This window comes from Jatropha curcas, chromosome 3 (assembly GCF_041381405.1).
Source record: "Jatropha curcas cultivar XTBG-Jc1 chromosome 3, XTBG_Jcur_1.0, whole genome shotgun sequence".
Taxonomy (NCBI): domain Eukaryota; kingdom Viridiplantae; phylum Streptophyta; class Magnoliopsida; order Malpighiales; family Euphorbiaceae; genus Jatropha; species Jatropha curcas.
In genome coordinates, this window is record NC_143153.1 from 25,590,319 (window position 1) to 25,603,219 (window position 12,901).

At 27.1% G+C, this 12,901-nt stretch overlaps 1 protein-coding gene and 1 long non-coding RNA gene across 3 annotated transcripts; one reads left to right on the forward strand and one right to left on the reverse strand.

Moving 5' to 3' along the window:
* Positions 1 to 1,198: 1,198 nt before the first annotated feature.
* CPISCA (chloroplast-localized ISCA-like protein) lies at positions 1,199 to 6,272 on the reverse strand. Of its 2 annotated transcripts, none has more exons than XM_012219865.4 (3): positions 6,065 to 6,272; positions 5,686 to 5,904; positions 1,199 to 1,469 (listed from the first exon to the last, which is right to left on the reverse strand). In XM_012219865.4, the coding sequence occupies exons 1-3, from the start codon at positions 6,192 to 6,194 to the stop codon at positions 1,327 to 1,329; spliced, it is 492 nt and encodes a 163-aa protein (XP_012075255.1). In that variant the 5' UTR covers positions 6,195 to 6,272; the 3' UTR covers positions 1,199 to 1,326. The 2 variants fall into 2 exon arrangements, with proteins under 2 accessions (XP_012075255.1, XP_012075254.1); XM_012219864.4 differs by having other exon boundaries at positions 6,026 to 6,263.
* Positions 6,273 to 11,248: 4,976 nt separating this feature from the next.
* Positions 11,249 to 12,017, forward strand: LOC105636561 (uncharacterized). Its single transcript, XR_016320175.1, has 2 exons — positions 11,249 to 11,635; positions 11,826 to 12,017. It is a non-coding gene; the product is annotated as an uncharacterized LOC105636561 (long non-coding RNA).
* Positions 12,018 to 12,901: the final 884 nt, after the last annotated feature.

Sequence of the window (12,901 nt, forward strand, 5' to 3'; positions counted from 1 at the left end):
TTGTATCAATTCTAACTTTTATTTGTCTTCCCTCAATTTCATGTTGATGTGGCAGTTATCTCTAATAAGTGAACCTTATAATGTCAATGTCAGCGCCAAGTCATACATCCATATATATTAAAAAAAATGTATAAACTTTAATGTTTTTATTAAATATGGCCCGTTCTTTTAATTTTATTAATCAATAACGCGTATTAAATTAATCCCTATCAAATAATTTTGTTATATTGATATTTATTCAATTAAATAACTTATTAATTAACTATATATATTAAGTGTATAACGAGATTAATCAATTAGAATTCAATTTTACTGAAGAGCCTTTTAAAAATGTTATTTTTAAATATGCTAATCAATTTAGAATTTAACTTCTCACAATTTATTTTTCTATATTGATCGGTACCATTTACAGGATAAAATCAAAAAATTTTTAGAAAGTCATTATTTTACTGGTTATACCAATCAAGATTATGATCACTTTTAAGTTACCCTTTACCTTTGATTATTAAGAGAGCAAATATATTAATTAGTATATTTAAAAATAATATTTTTAAAAGACTTTTCAGTAAAATTGAATTCTAATTTATTAATCTCATTATGCACTTAATATAAAGAACTATTTAATTGAATGAATATCAATAAAGCTTCAAAAAAAATTGAATAAATATCAATATAACAAAATCATTTTATAGAGATTAATTAGTATGCAATATTAATTAACAAAATTAAAAAAAAAAACAACTGGCTAGGCTAAATAAAAACATTAAAATTCAAACTTTCTTTTTTTCTTTTTTTGTTATTATACCTGAATATATGATTTGATGTTGACATAAGATATTATAAGGTCGTAAAATCCACTTGTGAGAGAACTGTCATATTAACATAAAATTGAATGAAGACAAATAGAGACTAAAATTAATACAGAAAACTAAATATGCCAAGAATTGATGCAGAAAACTAAAAATACCATATTAATTGATAAAATTAAAAGATCTGACTAGAATTGATAAAAATGTCAAAGTTCAAACTTTTTTTTGTCATTAGGCCTATAAAAACTGCCATTTTTCTTAATAATAAAATAAACTCTAATGATAATAAACTTTTGTTGATGATAATTTTTTAGTTGATTGTTATTTGAGATGAACAGATAAATAGTTCTTCGATGAATCCCAGAACTGTTGGAAATATGAAATCTATCTTAACAAACTAGGCATGTAAATCTTTGTGTATTAGCTGATAAATCTTCAACCAGAATTTTTACAAACAAATATAAAGGTTTCTGTTAAAATATATTCTACCCATTGCAATAGTTCTGTATGCATTATTTCACATCTCTGCTGCAAATGATTTACCACAACCACACGTTTGTGTAGCATTTGGGTTCTTAAAAGAGAAACCTCCCCCAATTAGAGCATCACTATAATCCAATTGCATCCCAAATAGGAAGAGAAGGCTCTTTGGGTCACAGACTGCAAAAACAAACATCAAGTAAATTAGCTAACAGTAATTTGTAAATACTCTATGGATATGAAAATGAACAACTGTAAATAATCTTCGGTAAAGTACAAAATAATATCTTATCATGAGAACCGATCATATTCCTCAACCCAAAATAAACACATAAAAGTTTCGCATGTAGCTTCAGTTTTCAGATCATGGTTCCTGGGAACTAATAATAGGTTGCTTTGAGTTTCTTCAACCCATGGAGGCTTCACATCATCATATAAGCGTTTCAGTTAATCTTCTTCATGAAATCCAGCTATGTTTCAAATAACTCCAGCACTTTCGGATGTTATGTGCTTGTTTAAGTTGGAAGAATTCATTTTAATCGTGATTTGTTTGTGATGCCCTCAATCATTTAAATTCACACGTACAGCTGCTGATAAAAATCACAACATAAAATTGTTGGCAATGATTTGTACTCCATAGCACGCAACTATATCTGATAATTGTGATATCAAATCTAGCAACATCATAACATTAAAGTGGTTCAGCTCTTTTTATTGATCAAACATGCAAGTTCTGATCTTATCCTTTGGATGAGAAGATGACACTACCACAAAGCAAGTATTTGCAACTAGAATGCTCCAAGACCAACCGCCAACTAAACATATCATTTACAAGAATATCTGATTTTACCATTCTTTGGATCAATTCATCCATGCAAAAATTCTTCCCACTTCCACAGGCTATTTTATCCTCATAGATCTGCTATTTTGGCTTTAAGTTTTGCTTTATCAATTGAGACCAATGCATGCTGTGGTTTATCAGTAATCTAATGATCCAAGAAAATCTCATCAGTTTGTTATTCCTTACCACCCACTTCACCACTTCATTCACCTCATTTTTTATTGTTTATGGTTCACCAAACATAAGAAGTTCCCTGAGTAGGTTTCTCCCAAAAAAAAAAAAAAAAAAAAAAAAAAAAAAAAGAAATTGGAAGTTCCTTGAGTAGGTTTCTCTGGTAGCACACCTCATCTAGGCACCTCTAGTGTCTGTAATCTATCCTTTTGCCATAGAGAATCCACAAAAAGCACAAGTTGCACCTTCTTACTCGGAATCTCATCCTCACCACCCCAACAACATAGAAGCTTGACTCTGCCTATTGAACTCCTTACATAACAACAGAGAACCTAGATGGGCATTAGGCAGAGTAGAGAAGGTTTAAACATCTGATGCAATATCTAGCTACATCTTATTTTCGGTTCCTTTGAGAAAATAATTGAAGAATCCAGTCACCTCCAATACTTTCAGGTTCATTATTTTCTATGATTATATGAATGTCTTCAATGAGAGCCTCTCAAAGCTGAATCCCTATCTATTCTCTGGAAGGCCCCATGTAGATGATCAGCCAAAGGATCCTACGATAGAACTTTGATTGAGCAGCTAGAAGACCTTACAAGTATTCACAAGTCAAAAAAATTACGTTCCACCATGAAACTTGATGCAATAACCATTTGAGACCTCGATTGATTAAATTTTGTAGGTCATAGTTTTCCCCATGGGTGTTTCTATCCATTATTTTTCCAATTTGGATTACCAAGCTTTGGAGCTCCGACTAAGTTCGAGACAACTGACTCTTAATAGCATGTCACTATTGAATACAACAGCACAATCAATTACCTAAGCTGGCACCTAAGCTGGCCAGGCAGCACCTGAAAGCACCTTCAGGTGCACCTCAGCTCCCCAAATCCGAACTTGCTCTGTTAAATGGGTTATAAATTCTTTTTAAGGTGAAAAGAAGTGGTTAGGGAGGCAAAATACCTTACCTACTTTGTGAGAAAACATGGATGCAATATGCATCCAATCTCATCTGTGATTTCTCACCACCTAGTCAGTGATTCCCAGAAAACTCTTGACTTTTTCTCTTCTTCATCTACCCTTCTCCTAGTTAAATGTTCCTTAATAGTTCTTTCTTCTTGATAATTATATCAATATGCTGTATATTGCTACCATTATCCAGTTTATGAACTTAAAATGCCTATTTCAGCTCTCTTTGTTCATCATTTAGATTCTATTAATAGTATAATAACTTATCTAACCTTTTTTTTAAAGAAAAAAATAAGAGATTAAAGAAGTCAAATCCCTGACATTTGATGTTGAGCTTAATCCTAAATTAGCATAACCTCTGTTTTCTTATATATGCTATTGCATCAAGCTTCAATATCATCAAAATTGCATTCTTGCGGACTATATCAATTCTTAGGTAGCAGGACTAACATCATATTTCCCAATTTAACAATGCTTTCTGATGGAAAGACAAACAGATTTAGATTCCAACATAACTACCGCATCGTACAAGCAATAGAATGAGAGTGAAGAATATTTGTATTGCTTGAGTTGTAATGCCACCTGAAGGTGGTATTTATAGAGTTACAAGACTTATGATCTAAACTAAATGGGGAGAATATCTCAACCATAAAATACAATATCCTAACAAAGAATATATCAAAAGACTAAGTCTATAATCTAAACTAAATGGAGAGAATTTCTCAACCATAATATATAGTATCAAGAATATCTCAAAGCATTTGAATTACAGATAAAGAATCCTAACACGCATAATATCTAATGGTCCAAATTTATCATGCTTGTTGGATATGGTTTGACCTTATTATCTCAAACACTCAAACATTTCCTTGCACTCTGGCCTTCAATTTTAAATTTAAATTAAATGCTCAAACCAAGACAAATTATGCCTTAATGTCATTTAGACTTGTAATATTCAAATGACACTAAAACATAATTTATCTTAGTTTGAACATTTAATTTAAATCTTCAAATAGAAGGCAGGAGAGCAAGGAGAGGTTAAGATCATGATAAATCTGAAACATGTGACATTATGCGGTAGTTATGTTGGAATATAAATTTGTTTTATCTTGTCCATAAGATCCATTGCAAACTATGAAAATGGTGTTTAGTCCTCCAACCTAAGAATTAATATAGCCCGTTAAAAAACAATGAACTGTTACAAAATAATCAAAAGAAGAGAATGCAAATTCCCTTATATTGAAGTTTATTGCAGATGCAATAGTAGAACCTAGGAAATAAAGGTTATGCTAGTTTAGGATTAAGCTCGATACCAAATGTTAGGCATTTAACCTCTACCATCTTTTTTCTTTCCTTATCAAAAAAAATAAAAAAGAAAAAGAAAAAGAAAAAGAAAAAGTTGGAGAAGTTATTATGCAATTAGCAAAGTCTAAATGACTAACAAAGCAGGCTGGAATAGGTATTTTAAGTTAGAAAGCTGAATAAGAGTAGCAATATAAAATAACTGACATAATTATCGAGAAGAAAGAAGTATATAAAATAACTGACATAATTATCGAGAAGAAAGAAGTATATAAAATAACTGACATAATTATCAAGAAGAAAGAAGTACTAAGGAACATGTAACTAGGAGATAGAGTAGATGAAGTAGAGAAAAAGTTTGCAAAATGGGATACTAAATTCTCAAAGTCAAAAAGTCCAACAGGTATAAAACAGGAGTCGACAGCAGTTCAAGTCCTGCTACTACATTTGATATAGGAATTCGAAATGAAGACAACTGCTAGCGATAGCTTAGCAATTGGTTTCTAAGCTATGTAAAACAGTTGCAGAAGAAATGGCCAAATGGAAACTGTACTAATTTGCAATTTAAACCGCACACCTATGGTACAAGAAGCAAAAAATCTTATTGACAAAAAATGCATTCCAGTCTAGATGTAGTCTAAAAATTATCCTTGCTGCATAGTTTGTATAGGGAAGTCAATTGGGATGCTCAGCAGAATACTTGCTAACTTCTAAATTATTATCAAAGAGAGTTTGATTCAACTTTCTACATAGAAAGATCAAGCAAAAGTGACACCCACAAGGCTGGTGGCAAAGCAGAAAGTAGAGTAAGAACTAAGTACAGCAGTAAGTAAATAATCCTCTAAAAGGATGTGTTGGATTAGCTATCAAATGAAATGGTATTAAAAAAAAAAAAAATAAAAAAAAAAAGGAAAAAGCTATAGCACTGTAAAGAAGTAGATAATCCTATAATAACCCTACTCAACTCTTAAATTTCCCCAAACTGAAGAAATATCAACCAATCCATTCCCAAACTCCATTTTCCATCTTTCTCCTATGTACGACAATTAAAACAACATAACAATAGTTTTATTTTTCCAATGAAAGTAAAGGAATTGAATTTTGAATACTTACCAATCACAAAACCATTGTACTCAATAATAGAGTCATCAGGTCTCGCATTTGCTCTATTCTCAAACTCCATGGTGTAAGACATGCCTGAGCATCCTCCTTGTTTAACACCAATTCTCAAGCACAAATCTTCATTTCGGTCATTCCTCATCTTATTCAGGTGCTTCAATGCATTTTCCGTCAAAGAAATCGCCGGAGCAATCCCCTCGGTCGCTGGAGCAACTAAAATCGAATAACAATTATCACATAAATAAATTTGTACTAAATAAAATCTTTCTTTAAAATCTTATGCAAGACTAATCAATTAATTAGACAAAGACCAAATAACAAGAGTGAAAAATGCCTGGAGATGAAGTTGATCGAACGGAGAGAGAAATTTTACGGCTGAGATTTGATCTTGAGAATCGAAAAGAGACAGAATCGTGAGATGAAACGGAGGTCGTCTTCGAGTGGCAGGGCAAGCGAAGAATAGAAGGGCGGTGTGGTGTAGTGACGGTTCCAGAGAACGCCATTGTTAGAAAGCACAACAAAGGAAATAATGATTTTTTTAGGTACGTAGCTTGTCTAATTCAAGTTGATCAGAAGTTCAGAACAGAAGATCATAGCCGTTAGCAGTAATACTTGATTAGCTGGCTGTTTTTGACTAGGCGACGTTATTGCATAGCAATGAGATCTGACGGCCAAGATTAATTTGTGTTGCGTACAGGTTTTTTTTAAAATATATATTATTATATATTTTGGTTTTCTGAGGTCTTCCTTTTATTTCTTTTATTTTTTTTCCGAACCAATTTTGGTTTGATTTTTATGAAATTAAGGGGGAAAAAAATATGATAAATTGATGGTCCAAGTTCAACGGTTTTGTTTGAGGAATGGTTTCTCTCTAGCAATTTTTGTAAAACGAAGATGCCAAAACAAAATAAAAGCCTTATGACTTAAAAAAAAAAACTTTGGCCTTTTTAATAATTTTGGTAATTTTTTTAATTACTACAATTGTGAAGTATTTTTTGTCTTAACAATTATGGCCTCCGTCCATTAACCACTACTACCATGTTAAGTGAGAGTTAATGGGACCCTCAACATGATATGTCACTTGCTGACATTAAATTTGCAAGATATAATTATTAAAAAAATTGATTAAAATTGTTAATAAGAACAAAGTTCACAGTTTTTTTATTCAATTTCAGGAAAAAAAATGATAGCATGTTATAGTAATTAAATATTAAAGAAGATATAAAATTTTAATGAAATTATCAACATAGTAAGGGAGGGAAAATTAAATTTTGTATAATTAATCGATGCTTTAATTTCAAAAGTGATAATATTATTTGTAGAAACCTCTTCAACAATATTATTGCCTTACTTAAACTTGTCATTTTCTTAAGGATAACATCAACTACTTTTACATTTATCTTTCTTTGGAAATTTATATATGAATGTGAACTTTTATCAATCCGATATTGCAATTTATTATATTTTAATTTTAAAGTTCAGCAGCTCTCCAATTTTCAAGTTATATCTCCGTTTCAAACTGTTTTCTTACTTTATTTTGTGTCATATAATTATTATTTTTAATTAATTATTATTAAAATGAAATAACTTTTTTTAGCATAATATTCATTCATTGTTATTAATTATTATATATCATCAATTATTAGTTGGTCCAATAGGATGAAGTGTTGGATCCCTTAAGCAACGTCTAGGTTTCAAACCTTGACATTGTGAAAAATTAGGTTGGGAGGATCACCCTATAATGGGCCTCTGCAAAATTCAAATCTAGATTAGTCGGCTATGCCGGATATTGAATGATTTACCAAAATCAAATTATTATAATATATCATTTAAAATAAAAAATATTGTAATTAAATTTATAAAATATTTAACTATATTTATTAAATTAAATTTGAATATTACAAGTTATAAAATTATTTATTGATAAATAAATTATATAAATATTAGAAATTAATTTTAATAAAAAAAATTTAGATCTATTGTTAAATTGTATATACACTTGGGTATGCCTCGGTGTACATGTAATAATCTTGACTAACATTGATAAGCAAACTTTGACCTAATGATTAAAGAAAATCCTGAACTTTGATCTTTTTAATAATTTTGGCAATTCTTCTAACAATTATACTTTGTAAATTTATCGTCAACAAGTGACATATCATGGCGAGTATCCTACTAATAGCCACATCAGCATAATAATAACAGTTGATGGACAGAACCCACAACTGTTAAGAAAAAATTAATTCGTTGTATCAATTGTAACAATTAAAAGAATTGATCAAAATGGTTGAATGCCAAGATTCAGGTTTTTTTAGTTATTAGGCCCACAAAAATATATATTTTATTGCAATTAAATTATAATAGGCATCGATTTTTCATTTATTTGTAATATATTCATAATATACTATTGTCATTCTTGTAAATATATATTTTTTAATTTAATTTATTGAACAGTCGTTAATAGTTCATGAATCTTTTCATAAATAAACTCTATCTACTTAATGTCTAATGTAATAGATTTATTTTCATAGTTATTTTAATATAGTTTTATTAGAATTTTAATAGTTTTTAATAAATATAGGTAATTTTTATTTAATTTTTAATTTTACTTCTTTTACAATCTTGATCCTGTTTTGAAAAATTTTTGTAGAAATTTAATTATAAATTTATCAAATATTAAATAAGGAAGAACGGAGACCGTCAAATATAAAATAAGAAAGAGTAAAACCACGTAAACAATTGTCTAACTCGAATTTATTTCTTATAATTTTTTAAATAATTCTTTTAATTGTTATTTAAATAATAATGTATTAAATCATTTTGATAATGGACAAATAATTCTTGTGGGAATAATGTTTTGTTTACCTTTCATTACTTGTTATGATTTCGTGCACTTACAAAATTACTCATTTATAATATGATGTGAATATTGGCTCATTATGTCAGGTCGCACCTCTTATATCATAATGAATATTTTCTATATCAATTAAAAATTTTCAGCTATTTTCTTAAGACATTTTAGATGAATAGGCTAAATAATTTGATTGATTGGTAATGACAATAATTGATTTTTTATATAGGCTAAATAACAAAAAGTTTGAACTTTAACAATTTTTATAATTTTAACTATTTTTCAATTTTCAGCAATTATGATATAAACTTATTTTTTTATTCCAATTATAATCTGATTATATGTTTATTAAAAGTTGCTGATGTTGTCGTTAGTAGGGTCCACATTTCGATACTATTAGCACCATGTCACCATGCCATATATATATATATATATATATAAAAGAGTCAAATAACTTTGGTTATTTTTGCTTAAGAGATGCTAAATGAACATGTCGAACCATTTGATTAACCGATGATGATAATAATTTTGTAATGATTGATTTTTTTTTCCTACGCTAAATGATTAAAAAAGTTTAAACTTTTACTGTTTTTGTAATTTTAGCTAATTTTTTTAATTTTCACAATAATGACAATAAACTTATTTTTTCATTACAATTATAGCCATATGAAGTGTCTATTAAAAGTTATTCACAATTACCATTTTTGGGATCAAAGTTTTGAAATCATTAACGTCACATCACCATATACATATTAGCCAAAAAAAAAAAAAAATTCAAATAACTAAAAACAACTCTTTTAATTTTGCCAATTAAGTTGCGAACTCATTTCTTTTTTATTTTTGGAAATTATTTAATTTTTAAATTTTATTTATTTTAAAAATAAATTATTTCGAGTTACAATAATTGATTTTTTAATTTCAAAATTTTCAAAAAAATATGCAATTAAATTTACGTCTTTCCTACAAAAAGCAAAAAACATGGCATGGTGTATTGTCCGTGCGTGTATATATATATATATAATATAAAATACTTTTTAATGATTTAAGAATTATCTTTAAATATAGATTAATTAATTAATTTATAACAGATAAATTAATCATCTAATCAAAATCTTTTAAATAAATAAAGTAATTATTTTTAAATTTTGAAAAAAAAAATGCTGAGAAGAGACAGTATCAAGTCTATTTATAAAATTTCTTTTTATTTCAATTTTATAAATAGATATATAGATATAACAATAAAATATTATATATATTTTTGAAATTAAAACTTTTACTATTCACCATCCATTCAGATACTTATATGTTGATTTTATTTAAAAATAAATTTTAAAATATAAAATAAAAATTTTGAAAGACTTAATTATATATATTCTATTTGAAAATTCATTTTTGAAAAATACATTCAATCAAACATACAAATATAAATAAAAAACATTATTAATAAAAAGGATATATATATTTTTTTCTTATTTGTCTCTCTTTAATAAAATCATTTAAATTATAATTAAAATAGAATCAAATATGTAAAAAATAAATTAAAAAAAATAAAAAGATAAAATCATTAACACACAAACACACACACACACACATATATATATATATATATATATATATATATATATATATATATATATATATTTAAAAAGATAAAGTTTAAAATTTTGAAATGCCTAATTATCTATATATATTTATTTAAAAATAATTTTAATAAATTATATCCAATCAACTAACAAAATATAATTTTTTAATTAATCACGACTTAAATTATTTCAGGATATTTTAGATTTTATTAAAGATTCATATTCTCACGTTTGTGTGCAGTATAGATAGACTAGTATATTTAAAATCATTAGTGTAAAAGGAAAAGCCTTGTATTATTATCTTATGACACATGACTTACTACGAGCATCAATAAACAATATTTGTCACATGGGCTTCAATCATTTATGAGGACATCAGCCATTCAGCAAGCTAGCTTTATCTAAATTGACTTGGGCTTTAGACGGTGCCTTTTATGGATTGAGGATTCAAAATCAATTGTTGGATAACCCAATTTCAGCCTATTTGGCTCAAAACGTTTGTGCGATCCATGTTTATTCTCTGGACTATTATTATTATTATTATTATTATTTACTCTCACGTCTCGATATATAAATCGTTTTGAGTACTTTAAAAATTAATAAATAATGTTATTTTCAATATTATCTTTATTTACATCAGATAGAATAAATATTTTTACAAGTAACTATTAATTTTGAGATGCAGGATAATTCAGTTAAATTACTGTTGATTTTGTTATAATATAAAAAAATTAATTACTTCCTGAATCCTTATATAAAAATTTCCTTGAATGACTTATATTTTGCAGAAAGATAGCATTATTATTATTAAACGAGTAATGCAAAGAGCATTAAATTATTTCTTTAGTTTGTGTTGACCTTGCGAATCAAATCTCGTTGGATACTACTGTAAATTCATGTTTACAAATGTTGCTATAAGCTAACTGAAGATTTCCCTTCATTAAAATAGAATCCGTAGCGATTTCCCTTTATTTAAACATAATCCATAGTTATCAATGACAACTCCCTCAGCATTTATTATTCTAGATTTTTTAATTAATTTGCCTCACTTTTTTACTTTATTCTAACTACTCTTTTCCCTCAAAAACTACTATATATACTTCTGCATCACCTTCATCATCAAGAGCGTGGAAAATCAAAATCAAAATCAAAATCAAAATCATCATTGTTTTGAGAGAGATGGCAAATATTAAGACTCAGAGCCTGCTCTTAGCAACATTGATCATGGTAGGAGCCCTAATTTTGAGCGACTCTAAGGTTTCGGGCTTTTCAGACAACTGCGACGACAACAAACTTAAAGAAGCCGGAGTACAATGTTTCCAGTATGTCAAAATTTCAGGACCAAAAATTCCTCCTTCTAAAGAGTGTTGCGATGTATTGAAAAATGCAGACATGAACTGCATTTGCAAGCATGTCACACCGGAAGTGGAAAAAATGGTCAGCGTGGAAAAAATTGTTTATGTGGCTCAGACCTGTGGCTTAGCATTCAGTCCTGGAACCAAATGTGGGAGTAAGTATTTTTAATTATAATATTATATTTAGATGAAAAAAAATTATTTTAAGAAAAATTTTGTGCAATAAGAATATTTAAACAGATTTTTTTTTTTAATTTTAATAACTACCTTCTCAAATAAAATGTTAAATTTTTTAATTTTCAGTCAATTGATTTATTAAAATTATATATGTTGGTATTGTTTCAGGTCACACTGTTCGTAAGGATTGAGAACAGATTACAGCGCTGATGGGATGCTCCTGTTAAAGTTGCTTATAGTTAGTGACTTTTTAAATTAATAAATAAAAGGAGTATACGTTTTTTTTTTTTTTTTTTTTTAAATAAATGTATCTGTATGTTAAAAAACTTTATATAATATAGCAATGCCAATTTTTTTTTCTATCCTCTCCAGTAATTTTCAAAGTTGGACATGAAGAGTGAAACAAATATAAAAGCATTAATTATTGATTATAATTTTCTTATGTCATCCAATTAACAAAATCTAATTAATTATGATTAATTTAAATAATAATTAAACAGTAAAATATTCAAGTTGCTGCATGCATTATTTATTAGGCAAGCAAGCAATATTACTAAATATATAATTTATAGTATATAAAATAATATATTGTCAATTTACTCTAGAATTTATTGTAAATAAGTATTTATTAACTTATCCTTCATAGAAATATTTTATTGTAAATAAAAATATTAATTATTTATTTATACTAATCAAACATAATAAGAAATTTTAGTATTAAAATAATATAATTAATGCAAATTGTAAATAGTATTAGTGTAATCACTTGGTCTCATTTGATATAATTAATTATATTCTTATCATATGTTTATTATAATCTTATCATCTTTAAGATATAAAAATGATGTATTATTTAAAATAAAAAACGTTAGTCGCATTTTGCAATAACATAATTATTTATAAAGTTTTATATTTAAATATACTAACTAAAGAATTTATATTTAAATAGGAAAACTAATAATCTATTAAAATTAAATTACCTTTATTTTTTCCAATAGAATTAAAATCTCTCAAAATATTTTTGTTAATAGATAAACTTAGTAGAGGTATTTTAAGAACCCAATGTTCTTCCATTTGTACTTTTACATATACTAATTTTTTTTATAACGTACATTGCATATTGATTATACATGTTTTTATGTATTCATTTAATTTTTTTTAATTATATAATATTAAAATATAAGTTTTTATTTACATTAAAATAAATACAGTGGTTAATTTACATTACACTTTACCTGAAAACT

Excerpts from the sequence above, each read along its gene's own strand:
- CPISCA (XM_012219864.4), bottom strand. The coding sequence starts at position 6,194 with ATGGCGTTCTCTGGAACCGTCACTACACCACACCGCCCTTCTATTCTT. Across the intron at positions 5,905-6,025 it reads TCGATCAACTTCATCTCCAG|TTGCTCCAGCGACCGAGGGG; the intron begins GCATTTTTCACT and ends ATTCGATTTTAG. Across the intron at positions 1,470-5,685 it reads GTACAATGGTTTTGTGATTG|TCTGTGACCCAAAGAGCCTT; the intron begins GTAAGTATTCAA and ends TTGTTTTTGCAG.